Genomic DNA, 16,971 nt, shown 5'->3' with positions numbered 1-16,971 from the left:
CAGGCAGTAATGTACAAAGGAACTATTAATGGACAGGTTCATTCACACTTCACTTCAGTGTGAAAAGGTCTATCTCAATTTGGCTATATTGACCTCAAATCACAAGTACTAAACTCATGCAATTTATAACCATCGTCTGAACCCAGTTTGGTAATTACTGGCTTGCTATCATTCCTGTTTATCCATTTTATTAATGCTAGCAGATATCTCATGATGTTGCTCACAGGCCACTGGAGTTATGGAACACAGTTACAAGGTTTAGCTGCTAACCTAACCTGTTCTTTTGAAACCATTGTTCACGAACACCCCTGGTGGAATCCAGGTAATTGCAGCTGCTTGTAATATGTAACTGATTGTAGTTGAGGTCAATTAGAGGCCAGTAAAATGTTTCTAAATTTCAGGCTCCATTTGAATGACCGGCTTTCTGTCCCTCTAAGATTGGCTTGCATCTGTAACAAAGTGTCGTGACACTTTGTATGTCACATCTGGTGTGTGAAATCTGCAATGTGATGGGCCTGTGTTAGATGCAACTTTTATTTATTTTATATGTATCTCTACATGCTATATTAAAAGTTTTGTGAAAATCGTGTACTTCCTCTAAGTGTCACACTTATTCCTGCAACACTTTCCCTGTCAAACTTTTCCCATTACATTCTTCCAATTGCCCATGGCCATGCCATGATGGATTTGCTAGTCTGTGTGTGTGTGTATGTATGTATTATATATATGTGTATAGCTATAAGCCTACTGTAAAGTTGGTAGATACAGTGTTCTTGCTTCATTTGTTCTGTCAGCAATAGCTGCAGACATAGACAGCCAGGGCAGTCCATGAAGTTGATGGGTGCTGATACCACACTAAAAGACAGTCACATCCTGCACACTCCCACCCATTTTCTCCAATTCATCTCTTGCACCATACCTCCCTAACAGACAACTTTTCCCACCAATGCTTGATCTCTAACTGTCAACTAGGAAGCACAATATAGGGACATAGGTTGAAAAATGCATTTTTAAAAATGCTGGCCCTGAAATTCCTAGGTTGGGAGAGGGCGTAAGTGCCATTTCCACCCAAGGGGTCCAGAATATGGGACGGAATCCTTGCTGAGATTCTGTCCCTTTTAAACTGGATCTATAAATTCTGGTTGCAAATACATAAACATTTGAGTACGGTATAGACTTTATAATGTGCAGACTTTCACTGCTCATTGAGAAGTTGTGTATTTGCATCATATCATAACATAGAAAATTGTTGAAGAGAAACATCAAAGAGAGGTTTTAGGCAACTGATTGCAGAATTATTTGAAAAAACAGGAAATAAAAATGTAAAGAAAAAAGTATATGGAGGGATATTAATTGCCAGTGGGTTTCCAGTGGGATCCTTCTGGTTAGTTAGATTTTAAGCACCAGGGCTCATTAACATGCTACTGGCCAAATTCCCACCTGAAATGTGTGGGAAGCGGCTGCCATTCTGCAGAGATCAAGGTGGTGGATGGTGTGTATAACCTGTTGGTTGTTTCTCTTGAACAACAGCCCTTTGCAAAACAGCCTTTCAGGATCATAAGACAGAAAATGTTACTTTTTAGAAATTGGTAACATGTACCCCACGGTGAAGAACTGCCGCATCTCCTGCCTTCGGTTTCTCATCAACTGCTTGTATTCGCCAATACGCAGCTTCTTGCCATCCACAATGCAGGTGCGCTTTGGTCTGGGCTTGTACTTGTAGTTGGGGTATTTCTCTAAATGCATCTTGCTGAGCCTGGCCTGCTCCTCGTAATATGGCTGCTTCTCTTGGTTGGACATTGATTTCCAACGAGACCCTGCACAAGACAAATAGACACCGATCAAAAGGCAGCTCTCATCGGAGTGAAAGGTCTGAGAACATGGGTTATGTGATGTTGTAATCAAGGCACTGTTTGCATAAGCACGTGGTTCCATTTTAATGCAAAATGTAGTTTGGTTAAAATTCGCTGAGGAAAAGATTACAAAAATCCTTTGTCCAGAATTAATGTTTACAAGTGCTGCCAATCCACTGATCAGGCAAATGGCCACTCTCCACACGAGTGCCAGTAAGCTATCTGACCATGTGACACATCACAACCAAGTCTGCCCCTATCCTCGCTGGGTGTCCAGATAGATATACTTTCCAGCAAGAGCACTGGATAGTGATTAGGAGGGGACACCTTGGCTGATATTTCCCCCTCCTTAGTCCAGGGGCACTGAAGCCAGTGCCTCCAGAATGTCCCATGGGCCAGGGAATTTCCTGAGTTGTATGAGTCAGTAACATACCATCTGGTGCATTTACCCATTGCTCAACTCCACACTTACCCTGTTCTGAATAGTGTTACTGTAGATAATTCCACTTTCTTACACAGTTCCCAGCATTAGCACTTGATTTAGCTGAAATTAATATTCAACCAGTAAATGTCATACCACAGTTGCATGTGTTGTAAGACCTGCCACTGCTCAACCAATGTTCACAATATGCAACCTACACAATTACTTTTGCTGCTAAACACAAACTTAACAATTTACAATATTGCTATTCCCTTAGTAACAGGCGGCACAATAGTGTAGCTTTTTTTTCTGCAAATTCTAAATGATTTGTCACTAAAAGCAATTTGTAAAAACAAAGATTCAATGCATTTATGATGACACGATTGCACTGTAACTTTCTTATTTTGAAGAAAATGCGCATAAAAGTTAGGCACAAACTTATATAGTTAAGTGGCTACCGTATGTTTCATTTTATCATTAAAGCCTTCCTTTCTGAGGAGACTGCCAAGTGAAAAATGTTGAAAGCATTAATTTAAGGATGTAAAGGCTTAACCCTACTATACACTAACAATTCTCCTGGGGACAACTTCTTGCAGAGCACAGTAGCAAGCAAAAGAGAAAAAAATGAAAAGCGATGTGGAATTTTCTGTTGCAATTCTGACTCTGCAGTTCCTTCCTCTTGAACATTTACAATGGTCTGATGCGGTGGTATTAAGTTTGCAACACAGTTACTACACTTTCTCATGCAAGCCCTCCAATCATTGTTAGATTTTATTATTGTAGCCACTTACTGCTCCTCGGGCTGTGAATTTTTTACAAAGTGAAATAGGGTTTCCGAGTACTACTTATCTCATTTAATCTAAACAGCTTGAAATGGAGACTTTCTTGTTTTGAGGAGAGACACAATGTAGCAAATCTTGTTTTTTGCTATATTACTCAGGATATTACTGCAATAAAGTAGTTATAGTGATTATAAACATACTGATTATAATTAAGAACAGTTGGTGCTTTCTGACAAGGCCTTGGTCAGAGCATTGCTAAAGACAGGCCCGATGTTGCCACTCAATCTACCAGCAGTTTAGAACTGACAGACACACCACGGCTGCCAATCGTAGAATTGCCCTAGATTTTATATACAACTTACAAACACTATCCATAGATATATAATATAAAATGGTGATAGAAGAGTACCCCCATCTTGTAAAAGTACAGCAGGTAGAGCCGCTTGCTTGAAAATGGTCATTGTATGAAGGGGGATTAATTTCCAACAGATTGTTTCACTGTGGAGGAAATGGAACATCAACAAATAATTTAACAAGAAACAGATTTTGTGGAACAATTGTTGTGGTAATATTTTTTTTCCTTTCATGAATATCAAAGATGGAATCAGCTTCATTCGGAAGGACCATAGATCTTTTTCCTATTATTTATGATTACTGTGCTTTGGTCTTGCTTTGGGGTCTTTTATGATTTCACACAGGGAACCATATTCCTCTTTATGCGTAAGAGCGCTAACAAGTAGAAAGAGGCTTTTACATCTTTTTGGAATGGCAGCTCTGACATTTCAACAACGCATCATTTTAATCTCAGATCTCAAACAAGAAAAAACTTTTCATCTAAGAGGTGATTCTCAACTGTTGCCACATCACCACCTTTCTAAGATCCTCAAATGTGTCTTTGCTGACCTACATTAAGTCATCATCCTCCAATACATCCTCACCCTCAACTTTAAATTCCTCCTTGGCATCGTCCCAACCCCTCTCTGTCACCTCCTCCAGCTCTACCTCAATATCACGTTTCTTCTTCCCTGCATTTTCACTGTGTTGAAATGAAGACTCACAAGAGTGTCTCTTCCTTCTAGCTCATTCTTTTGCAGGAGCTTAAAACTGTAGAACCACCCCCCCCCCATCCCCCCACCTGCAATGTACAGGCTCTTAAAACCCAAATTTGGTGTCACCTAATCATTGCTTCCTGATTTACCTCATCTTCCATACTATTCTTTTCAAGCTTGTGGGATGTCCTCTATTATGGGCCTTAGGTTTCACATTTAAAAAAAATACCCTGGCCCTATGGAATGCACACGGATTGCTGCTTCTTTTATATCTGAGAAATGGACAGAGGATCACACTGGCACATCAAGAGAGTTAACTGAGGGACAAACAGTATGACCTGAATTCTTGTCCCCGGTCATCTTATAAATAGGTTTCCTTGCTTTCCTCCCTCCCTCCCACCCCCCACTATCAGTTGATATAACTGGGAATGATTGTAACTAACTTTTTAACTCACTCCACTATTCGCCACATTGTGCTATTTTTAATCTAAACAGAACTGCTGTGTGTCATAGCTACACAGCTATTTTGGAGCATGCATTGGTCACCATCACAGTGCCTTCGCACCATAAAGAACTTCTGCAGTAGTCTGTCCGTGAGGCTGGTGCCAAAAATATTCTTCCCTCTTAGAATGTGAAAATGATTTGAGCTTTTCACATCCTACCTGACAGCACATCAGAAAAGATCCACCTTCCTTGCTTTGAACCTCCACTGTTACGTCCAAAGAGAATCAAAAAATATTCGGTAATGAGGTAGCTCAGTCCTGCACTAGCTTCCTAAATTGCCAGTTGTAGGTTCAACGATCAGGGCTGCACGTCACTCAAACCTGCCCGACACATCTGGATTGCATTTTCAGTAGTTCTTTTTGAGCCTTTAGGTGGTGCATGATTTGCCTCAGGGTAGGGGAGAGGGGATGAAAGCATCACTCGTCCTGCCACCCACCCAGTTCTGTATCACTTCTAACTTCCTTAAATGTAAACTGAAAAAGTAGACTTACTTTAATTCAAATCAGATTTAAAAGAATTTACACTCTTTAAATGTTTTCACAGATGCTACTATAAAAAGAACCTTATATGATGCCAAATCTGTCTATTACTCAACATTTAAAATGTTATATAAGAGAAAACTAAAATGTTTAAACTACGAATGATATCCAACCTGCAAAAAGAGTATCTTTGTAAGGTGCAGGTATACGGCACTGGTGGCCTGAAATTCATGTGGTACTATTCCTTGGCACAAAATGTGAAGCCCCCTTTGTACCATCATGCCATCCTGTGTGAGTTTAAAAACCCATCAGTTACCAAAATTCCAGAAGCAAATGCCATCACTTGATGTACCTGAAGCAGAAAAAGCTTTCCATTTGGATGACTGGGGATTTAATTGTGAGGAAGGAGCACACAGGCCAGTGCACACTCCCGCTTGAACCACAATATATATGCCACGGGTCTCTGGTTACAGAGGTGCGAGCCTTTTGCTGCTAAAGTGTGCAATATTTTTATTAATTGTTTCCATCCAAGCATAACTCTCATCAGACATTAGTATGGCTGAGGGTTCAAAAAAGTAAGACTCAGCAGACTATTTTTGACCCAACTTTTGAATGGAACCTTTGAGGCACCAGCTACGATGAGTTCCAGCTCATTCAACAGAAAAACTCCATTATTTTTTTTTAAAGCAGATATTGTGGTCCGGAACCTAGGTCTGAATCAAACCCAGATTTACTTAACAGCATAAAAGTCTACTCTCACTCCAACTTGAAAATCATAATGAAGTATAGGCCCACAAACCTGTATACCATTCCACATAACAAGCAGTCTCACTCAGGAGGAACACAAAGATGGCTGGGGTGGGAAATGGAAATGCCACATTGTGCAGGTTAGGCTTAAGGCACATTAGTAGACAGAGCACAGGGATCTTTACGTTGAATCTAGCCCATGTTACAACTGACTTTATCCTGAATCTAGCCCATTATAACTGACTTTATGCTGAATCTAGCTCATATTATAACTTACTTGAGAGTGATTTATGTCAACATTGGATGAAAAAAGTGTTCTGTTCCCCAGGATTGACATCCTTCACCTCAACACGTACAAAATATTTCAAAAAGGTTGAAACAAAAGAGAATAAAGTAAAAATCTCTTTAAATGTATCAGCTGTATGGCTATAGTGGTGGAATGTGTAATGGTTTCTGATTGTGCTGTAGGATAGCTTGGTTTAAAAACTAGCCTTAATCACAATTTAGTATGACTTGTTCTCCCTTTTCCCCCCAAACACACCAGCTAGAATATCAAAGCTTTCCATCTCCAATCATGCTGGGGGGTGGGTTGGAGTGGTGTTAGGATCATTGGCAATACTTTCCATAGAAGCATATCTGTTGATAAGAGGCCACAACTGAAAATGTTAAACTAACACCTTCTTTCAGATACTGTACAACCTGCTGTGCATGTTCCACTTTTCTCTCAGCAAATCTTCTGTGGCCTGTTTGTGTACTGCCTTTAACAGGAGCACTCCCAACCCGAACCATTCAGAATCTTTAGCTCCGTGAGGGAAAAATGAGGAAAAAACAATACCTGCTCCTATAAAGTGTTCTTCACTAATTTTATTGCACTGGATGGCACCAAAACCTCAGCACATTACTGGTGATAGAGGAAATACCTTGTGAACTAATTGAGTTCTGAGAAATGCACACGATTGCTTTTGCTATGAAATATTCTGTTTGGATTAAGAATTCTATAAATTGAGAATTAAAATAGCAAACTGGCAAATCTGTGTCTCCTAATCCACTTCACCATTCATTCAGCAGCTCAGCCTAAACAAAACCGGCAAACAATGACCCATGTGCATACTTCACTAACTAAGATGTCAGAATGGACTTTTAAAGTGTGCTAGAAAGCTGCAGAATATTTTGCACTTGTAATGTGAATTTGTATTTCCTTATTTAACAGATCAGGAGTTCTGTACAATTAGAGTGAATGGAAGTGGGTTTGGTCTGTCGGGATTGATCAGGAATTTGTTTATCTGATTCCAGTCTTCAAGCAGCTATTCAAAAAATTAATTAATTTTTGGCAAGCTCATAATTTGTGAAATTATTTAAAAAGCTAATTTTGTGAAGATCCCCTCCTTGAAAAGTAAGAAAATAAAGACAAAACTTGGACATAGCAAACATTTGAAACCAATTATTATCTGTATGTTTGAGTGTAATCAAACAATATTTATCAGATTTTTAACACAGAGAATCTAAAGTTATTAGTTTCATATTTTCAGTGCAATCACAGTAGTTATTTACCATGAATGTATCCATATTTCTCCCACATCTATACTGCAATAAACATCAGAGCTTAAAATTACATCATGGGATCCTAGCATACAAGGGCTTAACATGTTTATATGAAATGCCTTCCTCATTCACTTTAACAGAGATATCAAGTGTTACTTTTAAAACAGCAGAGGAAGTAATTTGATAGGAGTATTCATGCTCCAACATTCCACACCACCATTTCAAGGCACAGATCTATTATTCAGTAGAAATATGCAGAGAATTCATTTTTGAGGCAGTCATATCACAGCCAATCTGCATGTTAAAGTAATTCACTACAGGTGCAGAAAGAGTTAACTTTCCCATGTGGTATGATCCCCTATTTTGTGCCAAAATTACATTATTAATAAATGTTAGCAAATAAAATATTGAGATAAACCATTTGATCATATAATAAATAATTAATTGAATAAAATGGATTGACATATATTTCCAATAAATATTTCAAAATATAACATAAACCCAGAAATATATCAAGAGCAATGGAGGGATTTGAATACATAAATGAATGCATTCTTTATATAAATCGGTTCGTACAATCAATGAGTTAAAAGTGAGAGCAGTAAATGGATATAGCTCAGTAAATATGTACCAAAAGATAAATAACCAAAACACTTCTTCAAAGTAGAAACAATTCACTATTAAAAAATTATAGAGCTAATTTTACATTTATAATTATAGTACAAATTGATATTTATGATGTTATATTTAACTCTCCATTTTATGGATTACACAATCATGACTCCCTGTTGCCATCCATTGGGACTGAGGTGGGGTGAGGGTGAGGGTGATGATCAATCAGTATTCGATTAAATCATATCAATATTGCACAAATGCCAATCAGCACTTCTCAGAGGAATAGCTCATTTCATTACAGAGCAAATTAAGGTGCTGAATGGGAGAAATATAAGAACTGTACATTAAATTATTAAAAGAGAGATATTATAAATTCCAAGCCAGCGGTGTCCAAACAGCAAATAACAACAGAAAATGCTGGAAAAACTCAGCAGGCCAGGCAACATCCGTGGAGAGTAATGACAGTCGACGTTTCGGGTGAACCCTTTTTCAAAACTGGAAAGGAAATGAAATAGATCGAAGGCAGGGCTGCGATAGAACAAAAGAAGTAAAGAGACATTAAGAGGTATTCAAAACCAGACGAGATGGTAATAGGACAGTGGAGACAAAAGACGGCTCAGATTAGGTGTGAAGTGTACTGGCAGGATGAAAGACAGCTGCCATGTGGGAGAGAGAAAAAAAAGAGAAGGAAAGGGGGGCGGAAAGGAAAACCCAAAACAGAGGGGTGAAAAATAATATATAAGTAAAAATGTAATAGGGGCCGAGGTTATGATCTGAAATTGTTGAACTCGATATTGAGTCCGGAAGGCTGCAAAGTCCTTTCCCCGCCCCCCCTTTCCTTCTCTTTTTTTTCTCTCTCCCACATGGCAGCTGTCTCTCATCCTGCCAGTACACTTCACACCTAATCTGAGCCGTCTTTTGTCTCCACTGTCCTATTACCACCTCGTCTGGTTTTGAATACCTCTTAATGTCTCTTTACTTCTTTTGTTCTATCGCAGCCCTGCCTTCGATCTATTTCATTTCCTTTCCAGTTTTGAAAAAGGGTTCACCCGAAACGTCGACTGTAATTTCTCTCCACGGATGTTGCCTGGCCTGCTGAGTTTTTCCAGCATTTTCTGTTGTTATTTCGGATTTCCAGCATCTGCAGTATTTTGCTATCATGTCCAAACGGCAGCCTGGCAGACAGATCTGCCCACTCCTCAATGTTAGCTGGCCCTTGGAACTCTGCCTTTCGATCCTCTTCACTGATACAAACCACTGATCGGCCAGTGGGTTCATGGAGGGTTTGGCTTTTAAATCACAGGCAATGCTTTGTCAGCTGGACACTACACTGGACTAACACGTGGCTCCCCCTCCCCACAGTGCTGCCCTTCTCCTTCAGTTGGTATCTGTCTCAGCAGTCCACAATACTTGATTCTGCAACAAGAATATTTGGAATGAAAACCGCTTTGCTTGTGACTGGATAATCCCAGTGCCTGGAGATTTGATTGGTTTTCTATGATCATTAATCATTCCCCATTATATGTGTTTCTGAATCTAAATACTATTTATAATACCAATCCTTTCATTCCCTTTTTTCTCCGCTTAGTAAACCGAGCAGCACTCTCACCTAAGGTTTCACCACACTGCCAGCTAGCTAAACTGGTGGCTTTTTGTTTAGCAGGACAAGAAATTCAAGTTGATCACAGTAAAAGAAAACTTTAAAGCTGTTAAACATAAAAAGTGCAATGTAGCCTTTATCACTGTACTAAAAACATATAGCTCCAAAGTTACTAAAAGAAAATTCTTCTCCTTGCTCTCATCAACTGTTTAAAAAGCTAGTGAACGGAGGACACTGTTCAATGTACAATAACCAGTTGATGTTTTTAACCCTGCAGTTGGGTTAAAATAGGATTCCAATTGCTCTTTGCCACTGGGAATTAGTTGGTTGGGGCGTGGAAGGGCACTGGAGAAAAGACAAGACCAAGGTATATAGATGTAATCAACATTTAAACTTATTTTGCAAAACTGAGATCTATGACAAGTACATTCCATTTTTTCTGCCACATTCTTCTCTCCCACAGCACAACACACATAGCATAATTTTGCCTGTAAAGTCATTCACACCTAACTGCCTCCTACTGGCTCCCAGATGTCACTCCACAGCAAAATGAGAAGTGAATGGCCAAGAAAAACATACACAAGTTACCTTGCTTGTCTCTATTATCTTGCTTGTTAGATTAATCCAAATCTTTATCACACTAGGTAAAAAAAGTTCTTCCTGTTATATGTTCTAAACTTATTTGGCACTAATTTCCATTTATGTTTTCTGATCCTTCTGTCTTGACTTACTTTGAAGAAATAAATTGTTTAATCTACACCATCTAATATTTTATATACTTTGATGGCGTTCCCCTTAAGCACCTTCTTTCCAGACTGTAAAGATTATGCTTCTCATTGCTCATTCCCTTTACACTTCTTCCCCTTTACTTTCTGTTTTATTACCTTAATTCAGAAAAAATATACACATATAGTCATAGAATCATAGAATGGTTACAGCACGGAAGAAGGCCATTCGGCCCGTTGAGCCCGTGCCGGCTCTCTGCAAGAGCACTTCAGCTAGTCCCACTCTCCTGCCCTTTCCCCATAGCTCTGCAAATTTCTTTCCTTCAAATACTTATCCAACTCCCTTTTGAAAGCTGTGATTGAGTCTGCCTCCACCACCCTTTCAGGTAGTGCATTCCAGATCTTAACCACTCGCTGTGTAAAAAGGTTTTTTCTTACGTCGCCTTTGGACCTTTTGCCAATCACCTTAAATCTGTGTCCTCTGGTTCTCGACCCAATGGGAACAGTTTCCCTCTATCTACTCTGTCCAGACCCCTCTATTAAATCTCCTCTCAATCTTCTCTGCTCCAAGGAGAACAACCCCAGCTTCTCCAGTCTATCAAGGTAACTGAAGTCCCTCATTCCTGGAATCATTCTTGTAAATCATTTCTGCACCCTCTCTAAGGCTTTCACATTCTTCCTAAAGTGTGATGCCCAGAATTGGACACAGTACTCCAGTTGGGGCTGAACCAGTGTTTTATACAGGTTCATCATAATTTTCACACTTTTGTACTCTATACCTCTATTCATGAAGCCCAGGATCCCATAAGCCTTTTTAACTGCTTTCTCAACCTGCCCTGCCACCTTCAACGATTTGTGCACACATATCCCCAGGTCTCTCTGTTCACGCACCCCCTTCAGGGTTGTACCATTTAGTTTATATTTCCTCTCCTCATTCTTTCTACCAAAATGTATCTCTTCGCACTTTTCTGCGTTAAATTTCATCTGCCACGTGTCCGCCCATTCCACCAGCCTGTCTATGTCTCCCTGAAGTCTATCACTCTCCTCCTCATTGCTCACTATACTTCCAAGTTTTGTGTCATCTGCAAATTTTGAAATTGTGCCCTGTACACCCATGTCCAAGTCATTAATATATATCAAGAAAAGCAATGGTCCTAGAACCGACCACTGGGGAACACCACTGTACACCTTCCTCCAGTCCGAAAAACAACCGTTCACCACTACTCTCTGTTTCCTGTCACTTCGCCAATTTCGTATCCATGCTGCCACTGTCCCTTTTATTCCGTGGGCTTCAACTTTGCTGGCGAGCCTATTATGTGGCACCTTATCAAACGCCTTTTGGAAATCCATGTACACTACGTCAACTGCATTACCCTCATCAACCCTCTCTGTTACCTCATCAAAGAACTCAATCAAGTTACAGGAACTTTGAGTTATCCGGAGGCGAACCGTCCGGCAAGCTTGAGACACCGGCAAAAATCAGGAGCCGTTTTTTATTCTTTTCGTTTCTTTTCTTTGCTTTTTTTGAACAGTCAAACTCTGCAAGGTCTGTAGCTAAGCAACAGCTTCAGCTAGGGACGCTACAGAGATGCTTGCCGACTGTTTAGAGGCTGTTGCTAAGCAACAGGGTTTGTTGATTCATACGGAGATGAAAATCTCCGTATGTTTCAACATTAACTCTGGAGTGTCCAGCAGTTTTGAGGGAATGGCAGCAGCTCGGTCCCGTCGGTGCCGGATAGCACAAAGTTTCCTGTAGTTAAACATGATTTGCCTTTAACAAATCCATGCTGGCTTTCCTTAATTAATCCACACTTGTCCAAGTGACTATTAATTTTGTCCCTGATTACTGTTTCTAAAAGCTGCCCCACTTCCGAGGTCAAACTGACTGGCCTGTAGCTGCTGGGTTTATCTTTACATCCTTTTTTGAACAATGGTGTAACATTTGTAATTCTCCAGTCCTCTGGCACCAGCCCTCGTATCTATGGAGGATTGGAATATTATGGCCAGTGCCTCCGCTATTTCTGCCATCAATTCCCTCAGCATCCTAGGATGCATCCCATCCGCTCCTGGTGACTTATCTACTTTAAGTACAGCCAGCCTTTCTAATACCACTTCTTTATCAGTTTTTATACTATCAAGTATCTCCACTACCTCCTCCTTTACTATATCTATGGTAGCATCCTCTTCCTTGGTGAAGACAGATGCAAAGTATTCATTTAGTACCTCAGCCATACCCTCTGCCTCCATGCATAGGTCTCCTTTTTGGTCCCTAATCAGCCCCACCCCTCCTCTTACCACCCTTTTATTATTTATATATGCCATAGAGGACTTTGAGATTACCTTTTATGTTGGCTGCCATTCTATTCTCATACCCTCTCTTTCCCCCTCTTATTTTCTTTTTCACTTCTCCTCTGACCTTTCTATATATAGCCTGATTCTCCGATGTGTCTGTAACCTTGACATCTGTCATACGCACTCTTTTTCTGCTTCATCATATTCTCGATCTCTTTCGTCATCCAGGGAGCCCTGACTTTAGTTGCCCTGCCTTTCCCCCTAGTGGGAATGTACCTCAACTGTATCTGAACTATTTCTTCTTTAAAGGCAGCCCATTGTTCCATTACAGTTTTGCCTGCCAATCTTTGATTCCAGTTTAGCCAGGCCAGATCCGTTCTCATTCCACTGAAATTGGGCTTCCCCCAGTTAAACATTTTTACTCTAGATTGTTCCCTGTCCTTTTCCATAGTTAATCTAAACCTTATAATACTATGTTCACTGTTCCCTAACTGTTCACCTACTGACACTTGCTCCACTTGACCTACCTCATTCCCCAGAACCAAATCCAGCAATGCCTCCTCCCTTGTCGGGCCGGAAACATACTGATCAAGTCAGTTTTGCCCTGTTTCTCCAAGGATTCAGTGGAGCTTATGGCAGACGATTGAGAGAACTCTCGCTCAAATCCAACCCCATAATACATACAGGAGAATATCTTGGCACTTTGAAAATGTTCGCATGGTTTCCAGTGTAGGGCAGCGCTGTGTGCCCCCCGATTATCAAAATCTACGACAAGGCCTTGGACAACATGGACCATTTTCCATACCTCGGGAGCCTACTGTCAACAAGGGCAGACGTCGATGACAAAGTCCAACACCGCCTTCAGTGTGCTAGTGCAGCCTTTGGTCGCCTGAGGAAGAAAGTGTTTGAAGACCAGGACCTCAAACCCGGCACTAAGCTCATGGTCTACAGGGCAGCAGTGATACCCGCCCTGTTGTATGCCTCAGAGACATGGACCATGTACAGCAGGCACCTCAAAGCACTGGAGAGGTACCACCAACACTGCCTCTGCAAGGTCCTGCAAATCCATTGGCAGGATAGGCACACCAACGTCAGTGTTCTCGCTCAGGCCAACATCCCCAGCATCGAAGCTTTGACCACGTTCAATCAGCTCCGATGGACAGGTCACATTGTCCGCATGCCCAATACAAGACTCCCAAAACAAGCGCTCTACTCGGAGCTCCGGCACAGCAAGAGAGCCCCAGGTGGGCAGAGGAAACGCTTCAAGGACACCCTCAAAGCCTCCTTGAAAAAGTGTAACATCCCCACCGACACCTGTGAATCCCTGGCCCAAGACCGCACAAAGTGAAGGAGAAGCATCCGGGAAGGCGCTGAACACCTCGAATCTCTTCGCCGGGAGTAAGCGGAAGCCAAGCGCAGGCAGCACAAGGAGCGCACGTCAATCCAAGCACCCCACCCACCTGCCCCTTCAACCACCGTCTGCCCCACCTGTGACAGAGACTGTAGGTCCCGCATTGGACTCATCAGTCACCTGCGAACTCATTTTTAATGTGGTAGCAAGTCATCCTCGGTTCCGAGGGACTGCCTAAGAAGAAGATGGGATGGACAGAATATCTGCCTTGAGTGACAGCAACAGGGTGTCATTACTACTAAGTGCAAAGTGTATATTAAAATTCTAAATATCTATTCATAAATGTGGGTTAACTAATTCATTTCACAGAATCACAGAATCACAGAAACCCCACAGTGCAGATAGAGGCCATTTCGGCCCATCGAGCCTGCACCGACACATATCCCACCCGATCCCCGTAACCCCACGTATTTAATCCCCCTAACACTAAGGGTCAATTTTATCATAGCCAATCAACCTAACCCGCACATCTTTGGACTGTGGGAGGAAACCGGAGCACCCGGAGGAAACCCACGCAAACACGGGGAGAATGTGCAAACTCCACACAGACAGTCACCCGAGGCCGGATTCGAACCCGGGTCCCTGGCGCTGTGAGGCAACAGTGCTAACCACTATGCCACCGTGCTGCACTGTTGAAAGTCATTTTCTAACAGTTATCTATTGCAATTCAATTCTAGTACAGGTTTTGCTCCACACTGACTCCATAGAGCTATGCAGCGTAACAATAATGATTTATATAAGTTGGACAGCGTACTGTCAGAGGAAAGTGTTAGAGGGTATCCATAGTGTTGCTTGAAACATTTCCTTCAGCTACTCACCCAAGATTTTGCTGATGTTTGAGTTATGCATGTCTGGAAATGCCTGCAGTATCTTCCTGCGCTCGTCCTTTGCCCACACCATGAAAGCATTCATTGGTCGTTTGATATGCGGCTCATTGTTGCTGCGACCCCTGGTTTCTCTGTAAACCCGTGCCTCCGTCACCGTAGTGCTTCCTGTTGGCCAACAATAATACTGCTGTAGTTTAGCTGGAGACCCGTTCATTGCCTTACTCCCTGAAACACCGGAGCAGGAAGAAAAAAGAGCAACAGTACATTCATTTCATTTAGCATGCACCGAGCATACAGGATAAATTGATTTCACTTTGCATGGGCTTGGAGAGCCGTGTTTATTGTGCGGTGAAATCTAGTGTAGCATTCAGCTGACAGTATCCATCAACACAGGGCAATCTGCTGACTGCTGGGCCAGATGAAGGCATCCATTACCCCAACAGTGAAATGCTAGTTCAGACATGACAGCTAGTGTCTGTTCCTCAGGATCAGTTCAGAAATTTATGATGCCCCCAGTGCCATTGCTTTCTGATTGACACTCTTTTAGCAGAATAAATATGCTTGTGTGCATACATAAATGTGCAAGCTTTATTCTTCCATATCATAATATGTTGAGTCATCGGGTTCCTGCCACCTTTAGGTAGATAAGCGCGCTGTTCCTTGTGCAATGGGGCCCTTGGAGAGTGAACACTCAGATCTCTTTTGGCACCAAAACATTGTTCAGTGTATCAGGACTGAGTATTACTGACTGACAGTTTGATGAGCTGGAGAAAGCTGCAAGTTCGGGTTCAGCTCAATGTGAAATTGCTGCATTCTTGACACTAATTCAAAAGGCTCTCTAATCTAATGAAGGTTCTCCTTCTGGTTTATAAGCCTAACCATGTTTCACAAGCAAAGATTGCAATGCTAGGACAGCTTCCTTTAGCTAAGCTGGAATGAACATTTTTAAATATGCTTGATTAAGAGCATGAGCCAATGAATGTAGGCCACCATTCTTGTAGCTCCTATCTTTCCACACACGTCACACTGCCCCTCCCTCTGTGGGGTTGCTGGAGTGGGGGGCTTTTTGTATGGGCTTTTTTTATTACGCTTCTTGATAAGTGAATTGTAACACTTAAATATTTGCAATGCAAGTGTATTTTCATTAAATATATGCTCACTATAAGAGGGTTCTGCTGTAATGTCCTTATCTAACCTTGTGCTATAAAGCACTAAACAGGGGTCAGTTTCTCAGCTATCAACTGGTTTCTGTCTTAGAATTATATTGCCTTCAAATTCTAATTTCAAATCCATAATTTTTAAATGAAACAATTCAATATGTGATTATAATTCATTCATCATTCAGTTTAAAAGATTAACTGAATTCTATATATAAAAAAATATACAGCATGGAGAACATAAGACACATTGGCCCAGAACTTGGTGTCGGGGGCTTGCCGCGCGTGCAAGCCCCCGATCTGCACTCACCCTGCGCACTGACATCTGAAGCCCGGGCCTGCTTGCATTTCCTGTCACAGGCCCGGTTCAGATGTCAGCGCGCAGTGCTTACCTGATCCAGTGGCGTAGTTAGTGCGATGTGCCGGCTGGGATCAGGTGAGCACTGTACAACCAATCAGGGGAGGGGAAGGTTCATTCATGAGTTTGAGAGTAAGAACTGTCAAACTCATGAAAACTACGGGGGCCCAAAACACTATTTAAACTTTAAATAAAAATTTAAAAACCATCCCAATCATTAAATTAAGTATAAATAAGTTTAAAAAAATAATTTAAACAATAATTTTTTTTTTGAAAAAAATAATTTTTTAATAAAAAGGGTCTAAAACTAAACTTACCTTATTGTAGATTGTTTAAAATAATAAACCTGTGGAAAAAAAATTCTAAATTACACTAAAACACCACTTACCTGTAAAAATAAATACTTACGTGTGCTTTTTACAAGCGTAAAGACCGGAGGCCTTTAGACATGCGCAAATCCCCCAAAACAGAGGAAATCCAAGACGCACGCGCTGCCCCCTACAGCGCACGCGCTAGCCTCTTCACCTCTTGGGTTAGAGGAGAGGAAATGCCGGTTTTCAGCGCATGCGCTGTGCATGCTGAAAACCGGCATTTCCTCCAGCCAGACGC

General features: G+C 41.3%; 1 protein-coding gene across 13 annotated transcripts in view; it reads right to left on the bottom strand.

The window, feature by feature from the left end:
* Positions 1–16,971, bottom strand: part of sox6 (SRY-box transcription factor 6) — a 640,702-nt gene that overhangs the window by 17,045 nt on the left and 606,686 nt on the right. For all 13 annotated transcript variants that reach the window (XM_086007882.1, XM_086007877.1, XM_086007883.1 and 10 more), the window contains 2 exons: positions 14,839–15,012; positions 1,601–1,817 (listed from right to left, as the gene is read on the bottom strand). In XM_086007882.1, coding sequence (XP_085864008.1) covers positions 1,601–1,817; positions 14,839–15,012 — 391 coding nt within the window. The remainder of the gene's footprint in view (positions 1–1,600; positions 1,818–14,838; positions 15,013–16,971) is intronic.

This window comes from Somniosus microcephalus, chromosome 15, assembly GCF_052327205.1.
Source record: "Somniosus microcephalus isolate GS21.2 chromosome 15, FLI_Smic_1.0, whole genome shotgun sequence".
In the NCBI taxonomy this organism is placed as follows: Eukaryota; Metazoa; Chordata; class Chondrichthyes; order Squaliformes; family Somniosidae; genus Somniosus; species Somniosus microcephalus.
The sequence above is the reverse complement of the archived record's forward strand: the minus strand, read 5'-3'. Positions and strand labels throughout refer to the sequence as shown.